This window comes from Schistocerca nitens, chromosome 2 (genome assembly GCF_023898315.1).
Source record: "Schistocerca nitens isolate TAMUIC-IGC-003100 chromosome 2, iqSchNite1.1, whole genome shotgun sequence".
Lineage (NCBI taxonomy): Eukaryota > Metazoa > Arthropoda > Insecta > Orthoptera > Acrididae > Schistocerca > Schistocerca nitens.
In genome coordinates, this window is record NC_064615.1 from 1,034,999,147 (window position 1) to 1,035,018,649 (window position 19,503).

At 40.5% G+C, this 19,503-nt stretch overlaps 1 protein-coding gene across 1 annotated transcript; it reads left to right on the forward strand.

Annotated features, from left to right (window-relative positions):
• On the forward strand, positions 1-19,084 carry LOC126237382 (uncharacterized). Its single transcript, XM_049947465.1, has 3 exons — positions 1-45; positions 2,324-2,768; positions 18,758-19,084. The coding sequence occupies exons 1-3, from the start codon at positions 34-36 to the stop codon at positions 18,967-18,969; spliced, it is 669 nt and encodes a 222-aa protein (XP_049803422.1). The 5' UTR covers positions 1-33; the 3' UTR covers positions 18,970-19,084.
• The last annotated feature ends 419 nt before the right edge of the window (positions 19,085-19,503 follow it).

Consider the following 19,503-nt stretch of genomic DNA (forward strand, 5'->3'; position numbering starts at 1 on the left):
CTTGCTCCAACCGTACCACCTTCAGCAGCAGCAATGAGGATCCTGGTGAGTGGTTTCTCGACATGCAAGCTCCGCTCCGTAAGTTCTACTGTGCCGTGGTGCTCGGCTTCATCTAGTGACTGGGAAAGAGTAATATTTATAAGCACCGTCAGTAGAAAGCAGATGATCCATTTGTTCATGAGTTAAAATTATTAGTGAAAGGTAACACTCAAATTCATATTACTTTTTACTATTAAATATACGATGGAATAAAATTTTTGGGCCAGTTTCTTAAATAACTCCCAGTGCTGTCTTTGCTACAGCTAAATTTCTTCATTCTAAGAAATCCTCAGAGATAGCTTTTCATCATAGTGCATGTGCAGTCATTTGTTAGCTGATGACGAAAATAAGCACAAGACATAAAGTAGGATTAACGGGTTGATAAATTCGGTAATTCTGCAATAAATTGACTGTAACTGTGCCATCTTAATTACGCTTTCACAATAAATGTTAATCAGTACGCTCACACATTCACAAAAGTTTGGGAAGACTCCTGTGGTAATCATATCTCACTTTCTGATGCGTTCACACTGATCATCTTTTTGGAGCAAAGAAAGGAATCATTGTGGCTTATGAAAACTCGAATCGTTTGAGAAACTATATTTCCTTATTATAACAGCGTACCGAGGTGACTACCTACTAAGGACCATAAGCTGAATATAACTATTACTGAAATATACGAAAGCCGATATTTAATGTTTCGTTTACGTGTTCATTGATCATATTGCCGTCCTCTGCTATGATGTTAAACGAGTCAGTTTTACATCTGGAGTATAGTTTCTCATAGAAAAACATGGCAACAAAGAGATTTCCTGACAGTGGCAACATACATCTAACTTCCGTTTAGTATAGTTTATTTTGTAGTGTGCCGACGGTCATAGCACTATAAACCCCTCCGATACACACAATCGGTTTTAACATTATTTAAGGGCGTATTTAAAATGGGTATTATCTTCAGCGTTAATGTTTCTGAATGGAACCGAAAACAAATTATTTTATAACGGAAGAACAGATTACGATGCACGCTCACGTTAAGTGCTGAGATAATGCACCAAGTAAAGACATTTGAGTTGAGGTCTGAGCTGGATTAGATTCATCAGGGCACAACAGTGCAAATTCTGAGTGCACTTTACCCTACCATTCACTCCTGTTAATAGAAAAATACTAGTTGTACAAAAATTTTGAAGTCTACTTTGATACTTCTACACTAAATGTTGGTAAATAACAACCATAAAAATTCAGTAGGGGCTGTTGCTGAAGGTTCGTTTACTTTGCATTTGTTGCCGAGTTATATGAGCAGCTTAATTATTTCCATTAGATATAAGTAAGTTTACTTTCGTTTCAATCTTATTTGTAGTCTATTCTGCAACCTTTTCCGTCCTAAGAAATAAGTGAAAGTTCTTACACTGGATGAGTCATCTAAATGGAAACATCGCATCACACAAAAAGAAACTAACACAGACAAGCCTCCCATGAATGGCAGGGGTCTTCAAGCTGATGCAGTACCCCTTCGTGTTATATGGTATTCATGGTGAATAATAGAACACAAATCCCCTTTTATTGGACTCTGTTTTTACTGCATAAAAGTGAATAGTTTTGTACCGTAATATTATCAGTCCAATAAGGCATTCAACAAATGTTATAAACTCAGATTCATAGGCTGAACTTAATTCAAAGCAGTTGTATCAAGAAGACCCGCAGGGGGGGGAGGGGCGTGGGCGGAAGGTGGGGAGTGGGAGGTGCCGACAGACCATGAGAGAGTTAGTCATCCAGAGTTTGTTTTCATTCAGGTTTGTTGAAGTGTTCCATGTAGACAGGTGCTATAATAGGCCTCCCTAACGTAAATATTTACACGTAAGGACCATTGCTCTATTTTTTCACCCAGCGTTAAAGACACTATAAAATGAAAGAGTCCTTTAACTCTCTCTCTGTGTATGTGTGTGTGTGTGTGTGTGTGTGTGTGTGTGTGTGTGTGTGTGTGTGTGTAATTATCTATGTGTGTGGGTGTAATAATTCCTTTAGTCAGGCGTTAGCAACGCAAACAATGAATGAAACTGCCTGTTCTGTTAAAGAACAAATAGAAAGGAACTTGAAATGTAGTGAACCCATAAATACACAACAAACGCTTTCACACTTACGTTAAAACATTTTTGGTTTCATTTTGGAAAGGTTGTTGTTGGGAAACGTTTAAAATTATCAAGAATTAATATGGGGGTAGCATACCAAACCGTATCTCTCGTTAAGGGGAAGATGGACTTTTGATACCTGTTGCTGTCATTTTCAGGTGTGCGTGTTCCTGTTCGGACTGGCTCTGGCTGAGGAGAAGCAGGTAGAGAAACGGGGAGTGATTGGCTCCCTGGGTAGCTATGGTGGAGGCGCTTCTATTGGCGGGGGATACGGGGGCGGCTACGGGGGCGGCTTTGGTGGCGGTTATGGAGGCGGCTATGGTGGTGGCTATGGAGGTGGCATCAGCTCTGCAGTGGGAGGAGGTCAAGTGACCAACATCGCCATCACCAAGCAGGTCCCCATCCCATACCCAGTACCAGTGCAGCGTACTGTCCCAGTACCAGTCAGGGTTCCTGTCACGGTGCCAGTCAACAGGCCGGTACCAGTGCCTGTCCCACAGCCGTACCCTGTCCCCGTGCAGAGGCCAGTCCCAGTACCCGTGAGTGTCCCTAGCCCAGTCCCTGTACCAGTACCACAGCCCGTCGTCGTCAACCAGCCGGTACCTGTCGTCGTGGGAGGAGGAGCTGGTGTCGGCGGAGGTCTCGGAGGCGGCTACGGTGGCGGCATTGGTGGAGGCTACGGTGGAGGCTATGGAGGAGCCATCGGCGGTGGCTACAGCGGTGGCTACACCGGTGGCTACAGTGGTGGCTACTCTGGGGGCTTTGCTGGAGGCTATGGAGGCTATGGGAAATACAGCCACTAACATCAGCAGCTGAAACCAACAACTCAGACAAAACACGCCACCAGAGATTCAATGCATATTTCTTACAATGTTCTGTAACTGCAGCTGAAAATAAAAAGCATTTGTAAGATAGTACCTCGTTACTCATTATAGCCCATTAAAAATAATGCTGTTGAGAATGTATTTTGTTTCCAGTTTTATATTATGGAATTTCTTCACTGTGGATCAATATCTGCTGTGAAAATGATGCTTGGCAATTCAGACAATTTCTTTTTGTCTTCCATAATCAGTGTTCTATTTTCTGAGACAGAACATTTTAAAACTAGAATTCCAAAATTCTGTGATGTTATAAATTATGAACATTTTACTGAAGGGTCTTTTCCAGTCTGTGATTTCAGCACATGCCATACACAGCCCATATCTCTCAATTCTACAATATAGATGATGTGTGAAGACTCAAAACTAAGAAGAAACGACAGCAATGGTTATCACTCGATAGTATTTACCTCTTTACGTTTATGTTTGCTGTGGTGCAATAGAGATCTCAATACAAAAATTCGAAAATATTTAATGATGCTATGCAAACTTCGGTAACGTTATTAATTTGTTTCGAAGCTAAATTAATTCATACGTAAGCACTCTTTATGCGAGCGGTAAAAACATTTTATAGTGTTCTCATTAGCCAAGAATACAATAGAAAAATTCTCTCCTTCCAAAAACAAAAACAAAAAAAACTAGCACCGTAACTGGTTGTTAGGCTCAGTCCAGCCAAATGTGGAAGTTCTGAATAGCCAAATCCGAAGTTCAGGGTGTCATACCGCTGTTGATTCTACCTCGTGTCTTTTACAGTTTCTGTAACCCTCGAGAATAAAAGTGAGTTTCTAAATGCAGCCACTAGTGCAATGAAGTTTGATTTTTCTGTGCCATCATTATTGTGAGCATTTGGTAAAAGCAATATCATGTAAATTCTTGTGGTCTTCAGTCCAGAGACTGGTTTGATGCAGCTCTCCATGCTGCTCTATGCTGAGCAAGCTTCTTCATGTCCGAGTAACTACTGCAATCTACATACTTCGGAATCTGCTTAGTGTTTTCATCTCTTGGTCTCTCTCTACAATTTTTATCTTCCACGCTTACATGCAATATTAACTGGTGATCCCTTGATGCCTCAGAAAGTCCTACCAGCCGATCCTTTCTTTTAGTCAGCTTCTGCCAGAAATTCCTGTTCTCGCCGATTCTATTCAGTACCTCCTCATTAGTTAAGTGATCCACCCATTTCATCTTCTGCTTTCTTCTGTAGTACCACATTTCGTAAGCTTCTGTTCTCTTCTTGGCTAAACTATTTATCGTCCATCATCCATAAATGGATACACTTCACACAAATACTTTCCGAAAAGACCTCCTCACACTTAAACCTATAATAAATGTTAACATATTTCTCTTCTTCAGAAACGCTTTCCTTGCCAGAAGCAGTCTACATTTTATATCCTCTCCATTTCGATCATCTCCAGTTATTTTGCTTCCCAGATAGCAAAATACATCTACTGTTTTAAGTGTCTGATTTCGTAATCTAATTCCTTCAGCACCACCTGATTTAATTCGACTACATTCCATTATCTTCGTTTTGCTTTTGTTGGTGTTCATTTTATATCCTCTTACAAATGGTTATGATTTGAATAAAAGTGGCTTTTGCTAGTTGCTTGCTTAATAGTTCATAACTGTGCAGTCTCAAAGCCAAACATAGATCATTACAATGATGAAATTGCCTTGAAAACTATTTACAATGTTTTCCGAAATGTTACGTATATTAAAACACGCCTTCTTATGAACTAAGACCACATAAAGATAAAGTTGAGTATCTTCTTCAGACGGTATTCATTGGTTTATTGCCAATGATGCATTTTTACATCATAAGGACAAAACTCTTAACGCAACACTGGCGTTACCTCGTCGAAGTATCTAAAAATATGGATGCTGTTAGTAAGTAGCTGAATGATGCCGCACAATTGTAGTTTTCTCTGAGTATTTTATTCTTCGAGGCACTGATCTACGTTTACGTAAAACGCGAAAACAGCAGTAGAAGTGCCGATATCTAGGTAATTGTTAAACATATGAACTGCAGTAAAAGTGTTAAGAATTAATAACAGGTACGAGAGATCATGCAGAAGATAACAGGGACAAGAACACGCAGTGATCCACACGAACTGTCAATCGGAATTCGTTGATGCGAATCTGCAGATATTGGTAAGCTCTTAAGATACCATACTTGAGAAAACACGTGAACTTACACAATGTATCGATGTATATGTTAGCTCTCTTGGTACGCAACAGACGGAGATACGTTGAAGAGGTTGCTGGGATACAATGAAAAACGTGCAGTATCTCCCGACATTATTGCTGTTTATTTACTCTATGTAAAACGAATCAGGAGTAAAGCTTGCTATCCAGTTAAGCTGTTTTGTTCCTGAATAAGTTTGTTATGACTCTCTAAGTTCCGTTTATGGTCGTTTTCAAGTAAAGCAAATTAATGTGATTTAGTGCACCAGGGCGATTGAACGATGGGAGACACTAGTTACCAGCGTGAAATTGCTATCGATACAAAAAAAAAACTGTTAAATTTCATCTGGTTATCCCAACTAGCAACAACATATATAATTTAATTATAACAGTGTATATTAGGAGAAGTGTAATATATCACGTAAGAGCCTGCTAAAAAGTTATCACTAGGAGTCGCAGTCTTTTGTTTGAGGCGAATCGCGATGTGTGTTGCCTGAATACACACCTTTAGATGTTGGCAGTGCCGCCCTTGTGAAGCAGTAGTGTACTGGAGATTTACGAATGAGGACGAGGCAGGCCCTTGGGCATGCGTGCAGTCTACATGGCCCCTGCATGCCAGAGCATCTTGAACTCTCCATGTCGCAGCCTCGACCTGAAAATCGGTTGCAGGACCAGCGCTGATAGAGGCTGCCCCTTTCGAGGGACCTATTCACGTTCATACAAATCGAGACATGAAATTAGTATCACGAGCATTACGCCACTGGCATCTTCTGAGGCCGGTCTGTGAACTACAGGAGCCAGTTCTTCCGGTTTCTAGAGCGAATCCTGGTCTCTAATTGGGTGTTACTCACCTCATCTTCTCAGGACGCCCTCGAAGCCTATCGTAGAGACCAACGCTGCTGTTCCCAACTGTCATCGTCGTTCCTTTTGTGAACGTAGACGATTCTGAGGATAGATTTTTCTGTGCCTGTGCTGAACCTAATCTGGACAACAATCTTGTAACTTGGATTATTTCCATAGAAATGTATTTTCCTGCGAAGCTTCTAGTGATGTTACTACAACTAGACACAGTCGGACTACTTTTAGGTAGCGGCTCTGCCAAGCCTCTGTATCAGTACCTAATGAGATGCTGTATTTTGTGCTTTTTGTTGTAAATTTGATGAAAATCATTGTTTTCCCCGTATCCCTGAGAGGGACAATTCAGCTGGCAACGATGATGGGACGAACTTATTCCCCTTTCTTGTACTCGAGATCCATGCTACAGAAGTACCATCCATTCAATGAACACAAACTCTTATGTAACCCCCTGTTGGAAAAATTCAATTTCGAAGCGCATATCGACTTTCTCCTCACAGCCCGCCCACGCTTTCTCAAATCCAGCAATGTTTCGTTGGTCATGAAAGACAAATTACGAGACGAATTACACCAGCTCAAAGACGCGGGCGTCGTCACTTCAGTGGCCGACGACCAATGTGGGCAACTATCATAGCTCTCGTGGGAAAACCTAATGAGTGCTACGAGTGTTCGGAGATTTTAGTTCAAAGGCCAACTCACACTCCATTGTCGCGATCTTCTTCACAGAAATACAAGAGGCAAATACCAAATATCATAGCGAACACGACTCAGGTGAAATCCGTCTTGTTTTTTATTTATCTTATTTACTCCTCACGTTCCGTAGGACCAAATTGAGGAGCAAATCTCCAAGGTCATGGAACGTGTCAGTACATGAAATTACAACATAAACGCAATAACAGATAAAAATAAATGTTCGTGAACCTTAAAAAATCAGTCCATAAGTTTAAGTAAACGCTATCAGCAATACAATAAAATTCAGCTTAATTTTTGAAGGAACTGCTCGACAGAATAGAAGGAGAGACCCAGGAGGAAACTCTTCAGTTTCGATTTGAAAGCGCGTGGATTACTGCTAAGATTTTTGAATTAGAGTGAATGGTTGCAGCAGTATACTGCACACCTTTTTGCACAAGAGTTAAGGAAGTCCGATCCAAATGCAGGTTTGATTTCTGCCGAGTATTAACCGAGTGAAAGCTGCTTATTCTTGGGAATAAACTAATATTGGTAACAAGAAACGACAATAAGGAATATACGTATTGAGAGGCCAATGTCAAAACACACAGACTCGTGAACAGACGTCGACAAGAGGTTCGTGAACAATCACCACTTATTGCCCGAACTGCCCGTTTCTCAGCCAAAAATATCCTTTCAGAATGAGAAGCGTTATCCCAAAATGTAATACCATACAACAATAGCGAATGAAAATAAGGAAAGTAGACTGATTTTCGTGTCGAACGTTGACTCACTTCTGATACCGTTAGAATATTAAAAATGGCAGTATTAAGTCTTTGAACAAGATTCTGAACGTGGGCTTTCCACGACAGCTTACTATCTATCTGAACACGTAGAAATTTGAACTGTTCAGTTTCACTAATCACATGCCCATTCTGTGAAATTAAAAGGTCAGGTTTTGTTGAATTGTGTTTTAGAAACTGTGAAAACTGAGTCTTACTGTGATTTACTGTTAGTTTATTTTCTACAAGCCATGAACTGAGGTCATGTACTGGACTATTTGAAACCGAGCCAAAGTCGCACACAACATCGTTTACTACCGACCTAGTGTCATCAGCAAACAGAAATATTTTGGAGTTACCTGTAATACTAGAGGGCATATCATTTTTTTATAAATAAGGAGGAGGAGTGGCCCCAACACTGATCCCTGGGGCACCCCCCACTTGACAGTACCCCACTCGGACCCCACAGCACAGCCGTTATCAACATTGTGAATAATGACCTTTTGCGACCTGTTGCTAGAGTAAAACGTGAACCAATTGTGAGCTACTCCCCGTATTCCATAATGGTCCAACTTCTGGAGCAGTATTTTGTGATCAACACAATCAAATGCCTTAGTTAAATCAAAAAATATGCCAAGCGTTTGAAACCTTTTGTTTAACCCATCCAGTACCTCACAGAGAAAAGAGAATATAGCATTTTCAGTTGTTAAACGACTTCTAAAGCCGAACTGTACATTTGATAGCAAATGGTGTGATATAAAATGGTCAATTACCCTTACATACATACCCTTTTCAATAACTTTTGCAAACACTGATGGCATAGAAATAGGTCTAAAATTATCTACATTATCCCTTTCTCCCTTTCTATAATGCAGTTTTACTAATGAGTACTTTAATACTTCAGGAAACTGACCATTCCTAAAGGAAAAATTACAAATATGGCTGTTTGCAGCACAGTACTTTAATATTCTGCTAGACCCTCCATCACAACCATGAGAGTCCTTAGTCTTCAGTGATTTAACTGTTGACTCAATCTCCCTTTTGTCTGTATCACAGAGGAGTATTTCAGACATCAATCACCTAAAGGCATTTGCCAAGAGAGTTATATAATTTCCTGTAGAAACTAAATTTTTATTTAATTCACCAGCAATGCTCAGAAAATGGTTGTTAAATACTGTACATAGGCCTATATCTGATTTATCAGTAACAGAAATATTTTTACTGCGAACTAACCGTGTGCTGCTGACCAGACGCTTCCTTCACAACTGACCATATGGTTTTAATTTTGTCCTGTGATTAGAAATTCTACTTGCATACCACATACTCTTTGCCTTCCTGATAACATTTTTAAGCACCTTACAATACTGTTTGTAATGGGCTACTGTAGCTTGATTGTGACTACTTGTAACATTGTGATATAATTCCCACTTTGTTCTAGATTATATCCTTATCCCACTAGTCAGCCACCTGGGCTGCCCATTACTACTAGTACCCTTTTAGAATGTTCTAATGGAAAGCAACTCTCAAAGAGCATGACAAATGTGCTAAGGAAAGCGTTGTATTTATCATCTATGTTATCGGCACTATAAACATCCTGTCACTCTTGTTCCTTGACGAGGTATAAAAACCTCTCTACTGCTGTTGGATTAACTTTCCTACATAGTATGTAATTAAATACGACATTGATTTGAGTATAAAAACCTTTTAGTGTAACAATTTGTGCATTATGGCCTGAAAGGCCATTCACCCTTTTACTAACCGAATCCCCATCTATTAATGAAGAGTGAATAAAAATATTCTCTACAGCTGTGCTACTGTTCCTTGTATCCTAGTTGGAATCAGATCATACGAGTGTAGGAGATCTACCAACATCCTTTTCCTTACACAGTCATATAGAAAATTAATACTAAAGTCACCACATATAACTAACTCTTGGTACTTCGTATAAAGTGATCCAAGAAACCTCTCTACCTTGAGAAGAAATGCTCTGAAGTCAGAGCTAGGGGACCTATAAACAACAACAATTAGAAGTTTAGTTTTACTAAATTCAACTGCACCTGCACAACACTCAAATATCATTTTAGCGTAGTGCCGCGGTACCTGTACGGATTCAAATGCAATACTGTTTTTTATGTGCATGGCCAATCCCTCACTCTGCAAGGAACTCCTTGAAAAACAGACAGTTAATCTGTATCCTGGTAAAGGAAGCGTCTGAACTTTCAAATTATTTAAGTGGTTCTCCCATATACCAATAATGCCAGAGTCAACATGTATAAGCAGTTCAGTAACATGTCTAACACCTCTTATATTTTGATGAAATACAGGTATGCTATTCCTTCTGTACTTGGATACCTGACCTCCTCGGAAGGTGATTGCTTTGATAGAGGGACTTCCTTTAAGCAGGTATACCTATGAGCTGACTTCATTCTAAGAAAAGGTGCAGCACTAACAGCAACTACTGCAGGAATTTTTCCGTGAGTGATCCCACCACCACCCATTACACTGTCACCTATAAGTTTTGCCAGCCTCCCCTTCCCATACCTACTGAGTTACAGGCTATGCCTAGTGAAACCCGACCTATTGATAGACTCAACTGGCACCACTGCAATGTGACTCATGCTCTTTTCCATCAGTACCTTCTCCAGTTCATTCTTAAAACACGTAAGAGTAGCATTAAGATGAGGCCTATCATGGGGCTGAAACAACTGCATGAAGTGCACATTAGTACCACCAGTTTGAGTAGTTATCTTTACCAGGTCACCATCTACATCATATTCCCCGTCCCTATCATGACTATTCCCTGATCCACTCACAATCACAGCCCGATTCTCTTTTGTAAAATTCCTGCATAACTCCCCAGTGCTGTCAGTCACTTGTGCCAACCCTGCATCAGGCTCCACAATGCTGATGACCTGGTATTCACTCCACAACACTTCCTGAAACTGCTGATCCGTACTTCTACGGTGTGAATTACCTAGCAGCAGAACCCTCTCCTTTCTGACAGAATTTGCAATTAACTTAGGCTAGGTGGCCTCTAGAATATCAAATCTGGCTCTCAGTCCATAGAAGCAGCTCCGGTTTCCTTAACCATCTTATTTAAAGGCGTTGCCTTCTCAGAAAGACTTGGGACGAACTGACGAAAACATACGTCATGCTGATGAATCAAGATACACCCTTCTTGGTCTTGGGCGGGAAAAAGCTGTAAATGACCCGAGTTCTAGACTCCTCAATACTGACTCCCTCATCAGATACCAAATGACACAAAACGAAGATTTCCTGAAGCAATAGCGTAACTTTAGATTGCTGGGGTCAACTGTACTTAGGATTTAGCAGGTTTATTTTACTCAATTGTACAGCACTATACCCTCCCTGATGCTGCAGTTGTCAGCTAGTTAAAGGAGGTAACTCGCGTGCACCGTTTGTCTGTGAATTGTGTAACACTGTAGTCCCTGCGAAATCTTACTTTAACTGTTTCTGTATAGCATTTACTCTGGAGGAAATCGGGTCTCGGCTCAGAATCTGCCCAACCGAATGTGGGAATCCGCCTAAAAACCGCACACAGAAACTCTAGTGCACGAACCATGATCGTTTATACACTGCACGGATTCTAGCTAGATCTAGCTCACTTACAGATATCTAAAGTTAGCGTGTTGCTGTACACGTCGGATCAATGCAAGAAAATGTCCATAGAAGAGAGACAATTTGATTGTATCCGACTACAGTATTAGTGGTAAGAGTCCAGCAGCTTCACAACATATACTGGGCTGTTATACAGGATGGAAGTGCAACTAGAGGTATAGTGTGGGCTGTGATGGCAGCGAAACTTGATACATATGCTAACGCGTTAATGCGGAACCTATTTACGCTGTAAAAAAAATTAGTTCCAATCTTGGCCACCAGGTGAAAATCTGGCGCTGTACAGCATCTCGTCAACATCTCCGGTGCTCATACCGAATGAAGTGTGTAAATGGCAGTTAAAAATAAAATCGACATTATGCCTTTCCCGTTATTTGACTTGTACTATCCTCATCCCGTTCCTAATACATTGCATGTGGAAAGATTTCTATACGTCTTTCTTGCATTCACAGGGCCAGATTTTGCAACTGGTAGCCAAAATTGGATCTAATCTTTCATCCTGCATAAATAGGTTCCGCGTTAACACATTAGCATATCTGCAAAGTTTCGTTGCCATATGATAATTGCCGCCCACACTGGGCCTCTGTGAGTAGTTACACTTTATTTCTAACCAACCGCTACATCCGTACTTCCAAATAATGCCACGTGCAATGTGCGAATTTAAAGGAGCACAAAAAATCAGTAGTAAAGAGGGTGAATAGATGAAAGATTTGCTGCCAGGCTTCCGGAAAAAATACGGTTCATCTATTAGGGTGACATCATACAAGCTGTTACTCGGACACGTTCTATCGAGTACATTTACACAAACGATATTCTAAGTAGTCTTGAATCACTTCTACTGCCTCTATTTTACCAAATATCTCGCCTGTGGCTCACGAGATTATATTAAGAAAGACTATGGCAAACGTGGAAGTATACATGCATAGATTCTCTTTTCTCGACAAACTAACGGAGTGGTAAGTGTAGTGCACGTATCATTGTGTGCAGTTTGTATGGATGTAAATCAGTGAGTCAATAAAAATTAACCGATGTACATTACAACATCTTTTGAGTCATTTCACAAGGGAAAGTCAAGGAATAAATTTTAGAGTGAAATATTCCTAGATCAGGGTTTGGCTCACTTACACGTCTCGCAAGCTAGCATGCTGCGAGCAGGTCGGATAAATACAAGATAGTGTCCATAGAAGAGAAAGAATCAGACGGTATCCGATTACAGTTTAGCGTTCAGAGACTGGCAGCTCCACATCGTATACCGGATGGCTATAATTGAAGAACAGCTTCCACGGAGGTCCAGCGCAGGCTGTAATTATCATATGGCAGCGAAAGTTGGTAGATATGCTACTGTGTTAATGTGGCACAGATTTACGCTGGAATCAATTTAGTTCATTAGAGAAGAACTAAATTTTTTCCTCTAAATGATAAAATTATAGAATATAGGGGGATACAGTAGTAACGCCTGGAAACAATGGAGAGTGACAGACTCCCCTTAAACGCTAGAAATTATGCCAAGGAAGACGAGATAGAGGAAGGCCATCCCAATGATAGGTACCGTAATTGACAATTTCGTCTAATATCTGAAGAGAAGAAGAAGAAGAAAAAGAAGAAGAAAAATTAGTTCACCTCCGGTGCTCATTTTGAGCAAACTGTGTAGATGGTGGTTTATAATAAAATTAACATTATGCCTTTCTCACTTATTTGATCGTTTCCACCCACATCCTGTTCCCAACTCGTTACGTATGGAAACATTTCCGCCAGTCTTTCTTGCATTCGCAGCATCGGATTTGAACCTGGTGACCAAGATCGGAAGAGGTGGCAATAAATGCAACCTTGGAGGCTAAGAGTGGCAGAAAAGGAAGATTAGGACTTGAAGATGACGGAACGCTACTTACTAGAACTGATTGGTGACACAGAAGGTTATATATTCTGTAGATGATGCGTAGAAATTTTATTTGTGGCAAATAAATATGTCAGCTGGATTACAAAAGTTTGTGCTAGAACGTTCATCTTTACTAACACTCGTTACAAAAACTTCTTATTCATTCAGTACCACTGCATCTCCAGAACTTGCTAGAAAATCTTTAATATCGAGCAGTCAAATGAAAACGAGACCTTTGAAAAAAAGTATGTAAACCGTTTATTATTCCAAAATCAATCTCCATAACTGTTAAAATATTTATTCCATTATGAGACAAGACGGTAAGTTCCTTCATGGAAAAAAATGTACGATTGCCTACTGTAACGGGATGCTCTCCTCCAACATGACCTTTTTTTATAGAAATAACCTATACCTTTTATACTATCGATTCTTGTATAGGTGAAATTAATTTGTTACGTACTAATCTTTATGTGCGTTTAAAATTACTCTTCTTTTAAAAATATTTCTAATTACTAAATTTCTGGCATACTTAAAATTCACATTATTGATTGCACAATCTGACGGTAATCATAAAATTTATTTTTGGACTCATTTACAAAATAATGGTTTGTTTCAGCGAATATTCTTCTTTTGTCAAGAAAGTTTCTAAACTGTTTTGCTTCGTAAACTCTTTGGAACATTGTGAGTACCGCAGAATGTTAGTGTGAGTAGTGGGCAAGCCTCTGAAGGACGGTGTGATATTTAATAATGCGACAAAGAATAAAATTCAAGAAATATACAGGCAAATCTTCATCAATTATTTAGTCATCAGGAACCCATAACGTTAAATCAAAATTTCAACCTCAAGAATGTACCCATAGACGCAAGACTTGGAGCCAACAACAACAAGAGAAACTGAAGATAAGTAAAAAGTTTTTCTTTTGTATGTCTTACGACTCTCCAAACTTTTGCAAGTAATGAAGAAGAAATTTAATGGTGATGTTTGGGAGGGTGAGATTTCATTACGAAACTATGATTGGTTTTCGTCCTAGGCAAATGAACAACGAATGTGTTTCGACCTGGTTCGAAAAATAATGAAATCATATGAGGCCACATCGAAACTGCATGGAGGATGTGTCATGGCTTTCCAGCGTAACTTCTGTAGCGTAGTCGAAACAATCTTGGTAACCACTGAGCGGACCCACATGCGTTTTCTACGGTTTTGGAGCCCTGAAGAAACACATTCTTGTCCATCGATTTGCTTCGGACGAACAGGTGCACACATGGGTACAATCAAGGCTCCGCAGGCAACCGCAGACTTTTTTCCATGAATGCATTTACTGTTTTGTCTGACAGTGGGATAAATGAATTAGGAACCATTGCGAGTATTTTTGAAATAATAAACCATTTACTCTTTTTTGTTTTTTCATCGGTCTCGATTTCACTTGACAACTCCTTATATCTAATTAAAGTAACATTTCCTTTATTTCAGTTTATGAAAAATGGTTCAAATGACTCCAAGCACTATGGGACTTAACATCTGAGGTCATCAGTATCCTAGACTTATAACCACTTAAAAATAACTAACATAAGGACATTACACACATCCATGCCCGAGGCAGGATTCGAACATGCCACCGTAGCAGCAGCGTGGATCTGGACTGCAGCGCCTAGAACCGCTCGACCACAGCGGCCAGCTCAGTTTATTAATTCCAACAGTTTTCTTTGATGGGCAGCAGCTCCAATTAATCTTATGGATGTCACTGAGAAATGTCCGCCACCGTAGCTGAATGCAAAGCGCGCCAGGTTGTCATGCCGGGGAGGGAGGGTGGTTCGATTCCCGGCTGGGTTGGAGATTTTCTCCGCTCAGGGACTGGGTGTTTGTGGCGTTTTTGCTATCGTCATTTCATCCTCATCGACGCGCAAGCCGCCGAAGTGGCGTCAGTTCAACATACTTGCACCAGGCGATCGCGTCTACCCACGGGGAGGTCCTCGCCACACGACATTTCATTTTCAGTGACAAAATCTTCTTATTAGTGACTGTTATGGCAAATTAGTTACAACATATATTTTACAAAAATGGAAATTAACTCTCAAGTTCTCATTAGGTCGATAAAATGTAGCACAAGTGTCACCTACATTATGTATAGTGTCAAATAACGTGGTTCACAATCAATGAGATTTTAAGTAGGAAGGAAGACAATGCGCTTATTTCATGACAGAAACCTCTCGTAGAAACGTAATTATAGTGAAGTCCATCTCTGCCTTGGGATTTACCATACGTTATTTAAATATGATGATGAAAACTTCGTCCGCTCTCACATATGCACACATTATTTCTCCATGTCAAAGACAGGACAACTTGGAAAGCTGCCGCTTTCGCAGAACCTTCAAGAAAGTGGGAACCATTTTTCTTGAGAGCCCGTGCGTACCCTAGGTGCTTATATATGTATTATCGTTCCCGCCCTCCATCCAAATTAAAGAACTCAGTAGGTGACCAACACCACTTCAAATCGTAACATTGTCTAAAATATTTTTCTGATGTTCTTTGACAAGAAAGTCGATGTGTTCAACGTCACGGACTCACCGGAATCATAATCGCTTTGTAAGTATGATTCAGAAATTCTCAAACGACTCTTAACTCATTCTGGTGACACAAGATAATTTTCTTGGTGGAGTGTTTTGGAAATAAGTAAATATCCTAACAGATACATTTTTGATAGACCTCAAAGAAGAAAACAGTGCATATGGAAGACTGAGTTGATATAAAAATGTGTACCTTATACAACACCAGTTATTTGTAACACCTTGTTAGCCAACCCATTTGTGATACCGTATCTATAATCTTATGAGTTACTGCATCGACCGGAGCGTGGCTCTGTATCCCCACCACCAAACAAGACAAAATGCAGTAATGCTCTGGGAAAGCCCGTCACACCTAGCTAGTTTTAGACGGGTGGGGGAAATGTGCGGTGTATATAAGCCGCACAGAAACCCCACAGTGGCATCAGTCATTGCCTGCTCCACACGTAACACCTTCAGCAGCAGCAATGAGGATCCTGGTGAGTGGTTTCTACGCATGTGTGCTCTTCTCCGTAACTCCAACCGCGCTATGGTGATCACAACATTCATCTACTGGTTGTGAAGATGTGATATTATAAGTATCAGTATTAGTGATAACATCATCCCTTCTTTTATTCACTGAATTAAGAAAGAATTAGTGAAAGATAATGTTCGGATTCGTACTACCATTTACTGTTAAGTGTGCAGTGGACTTTTGCTCCTGTTTATTAAATAAGTGCCAGTACTGTCTTTGCTGCAACCGCATCTCTTCATGTCGAGAAAAACTGAAATATAGCACTTCATCAGAGTCTATGTGTGACCATTTATTAGCTGATGATTAAAAGTAGCACAAGATGAAAAGCAGTAATGCTACAACAAACTGACTTCTTTATAAGTAAACTGAAAGTGGAGTGCGAAGAAGGGAATGGAAAGGGAACGGATTACTCATGTCAGCTGTATCGGGACGTGACACGTAATCAGCGGCGACGAGCGAAAATTTGTACGGGATCAGGATTCCAATCTGGGCTCTCCTGCTTACGAGGCAGGTACGTTAACCACTATGTTCCGGGTGGCAGAGTGGTTAACACGTCTGCCTAGTAAGCAGCAGATTCCAGATTGGAATCCCGATCCCGTACAAATTTTCGCTCGTCGCCGCTGATTATGCATATTGTTCCGATGAAGTTGACATCAATCTGACTTCACCCTTACTACTTTCAGTACCGAATAAGAGCTCGTGATAATGAATGTGGACATGCGTGAACATAACTTTGAGATAACTGGCATGGTCATCACGTTAGACGTTTCGATGCACTTGACGCCTGTCATCTTGTAAAAACTGAAGTACGTTCCTGAGCAACGGAAGGATACATCACAGCATCACAAAAAATTGAACCGTTTGGCAAACTACATTTTCCTGCCATAACAACATATTCAGCTGTAACCCTGCAGAGGTTGATGACCTGAATATAACAATCAATGAAACATACCTGAGGTAATATTCAGGGCTTAGTTTTGTTAAGTAACCTACATGCTTCATGGACCAGAATTACGTACTCACGTTATCATATGGACTGATTAGTTTTATGACTACATTTTACTTCCCCTGTTAAAAATTACGGAAACAAACTTTGCAAAATCCAAGCACTCCTGTTTACACATTATCAGTTTTAATGACAATTCTGGAACCTATTAAAAATATTTTAGTTACTGTAAATAGAAACGAAAAATAATTACTTCACTAAGGACTGACAGCTTAAAATGCTCTCTCGCATATGAGATCAGTTTGTTTTCCTAATACAAACGTTATGGTGAGATTTGAGGTGGATTACATAACGCAATGAATATTCTGAGTGAACTTTATCCTGCAGTTCACTATTGTTCATAGAAAAATGTTTTTTGTCCTCCAGTGTTAAAGTATAGTGTAATATTTCCACACTGCATATTTCTTAATGAGTAACACAAGTCCTAAGGAAGAACTGTTACTAGAGTTTAATTTACATTGACTTTGTTTCAAAGCCATAAAGCAGGTTAATTTTTCATCCAAATTGAGACCAACGGCGCATTGCTCAAGGAAACAGTACGGACAAAATTCGCAGATACGTCAGGACCTGCACCGTGAATTGGTTCCCTCTCTGTTAGATAACGTTCTTAGCCGACAAACAGTGTATAAACAAAAACCAAATCCAGTTGTATAGGAACCTCTGTTTTTAACAACATATCGCTTACCTACAATCAAAAATAAAAAAGTTTGTAGTGTAAGATATTTTCTATAACAATGCATGAATTTACGTTATAAGCATGAATGCAGACACAGAAAACAAGTTTTCGTTTCATGTTGCGTGAGACGATACTCGTGTCAAAGTTCAGTGTTACAGAATAATGTTATTAAGAATTACTACTCAAAATCATCATGGGTGCTGTGAACATACAATTCATTATGCATTAAATACCGAAAGCTCTCTCTCACACCAGATGTTACTCCCACAAGCTGTGACATGGTCGCAAATAGAACAGTGAAACAAATGTAGAATAAATTTCCTTTACTTTACGTCTATGGTCACATTTGTTTTTGTCATCAGACTACCGGTTTCGGTCTGTAATGAGCATCTTCAGATCTGTTTTATAAAAACATGTCCTAATGTACTGTATCCGTAGTGGCATCGTTAAATGTTAAGCTCAAAATTCACTGAGAGATGAATTTTGGTATTCATACGTTGTACTGTAATTTTCAGGTGTGTGTGTTCCTGTTCGGACTGGCTCTGGCCGAGGAGAAGCAGGTAGAGAAACGGGGAGTGCTTGGCTCCCTGAGTAGCTATGGTGGAGGCGCTTCTATTGGCGGGGGATACGGGGGCGGCTATGGGGGCGGCTTTGGTGGCGGTTACGGAGGCGGATATGGAGGCGGCTATGGAGGTGGCATCAGCTCTGCGGTTGGTGGAGCTCAAGTGACCAACATTGCCATCACCAAGCAGGTGCCCATCCCGTACCCAGTACCAGTGCAGCGTACTGTCCCAGTACCAGTCAGGGTTCCTGTCACAGTACCAGTCAACAGGCCGGTACCGGTGCCCGTCCCACAGCCGTACCCTGTCCCCGTGCAGAGGCCAGTCCCAGTACCCGTGAGTGTCCCTAGCCCAGTCCCTGTACCAGTACCACAACCCGTCGTCGTCAACCAGCCGGTACCTGTCGTCGTGGGAGGTGGAGCTGGTGTTGGTGGCGGTTTCGCTGGCGGCTACGGTGGAGCCATTGTTGGAGGCTACGGTGGAGGCTACGGAGGAGCCATCAGTGGTGGCTACAGCAGTGGTTACAGTGGTGGCTACGGCGGTGGCTATGGAGGTGGCTACTCTGGAGGCATCGCTGGAGGCTATGGAGGCTACGGGAAATACAGCCACTAACATCAGCAGCTGAATCCAACATCTCAGACAAAACATGCCACCAGAGATTCATTGTGTAGTTTTTACAGCCATATGTAACTGTAGCATGAAATAAAAAGAATGTATGAGATACGCATTTAATTTGTTATTATGGCCCTTAAAAGTAATTAGATTCTGAATGAATCCTGTTCCTATATTTAAATCAGAAATCCCATTCACTGTGAATCAATATTTGGTGTCAGACGAAAGCTAACCGTCTGGGCATTTGGGAAATTTATTTTTGTCTTCCAAAACCAAATGTCCTCTTTTCTCCCTTTGGTACTAGACCGAATAGATTAACACAGTAATTTGAAATGTCTGTGATGTAATATACTATAAGCTTCCTATTCTATAACATTGGCGAAGAGTGGATTAATGCGCGTAATTCCAAATGGCACAAATGGTTACCACTAGACAGCACAGATGTTCTCACAGTATTTATCACTTTTCCTTTAGCTTTATTATTAATAGAGAGGTATAACATGTATCTCAATAGCCAAATTCGAAAACACTGAA

Coding starts and splice junctions, on each gene's coding strand:
- LOC126237382 (XM_049947465.1), top strand. Junction 2,769..18,757: donor CGTCGTCAACCAGCCGGTAC/CTGTCGTCGTGG, acceptor ACCAGCCGGTAC/CTGTCGTCGTGGGAGGTGGA.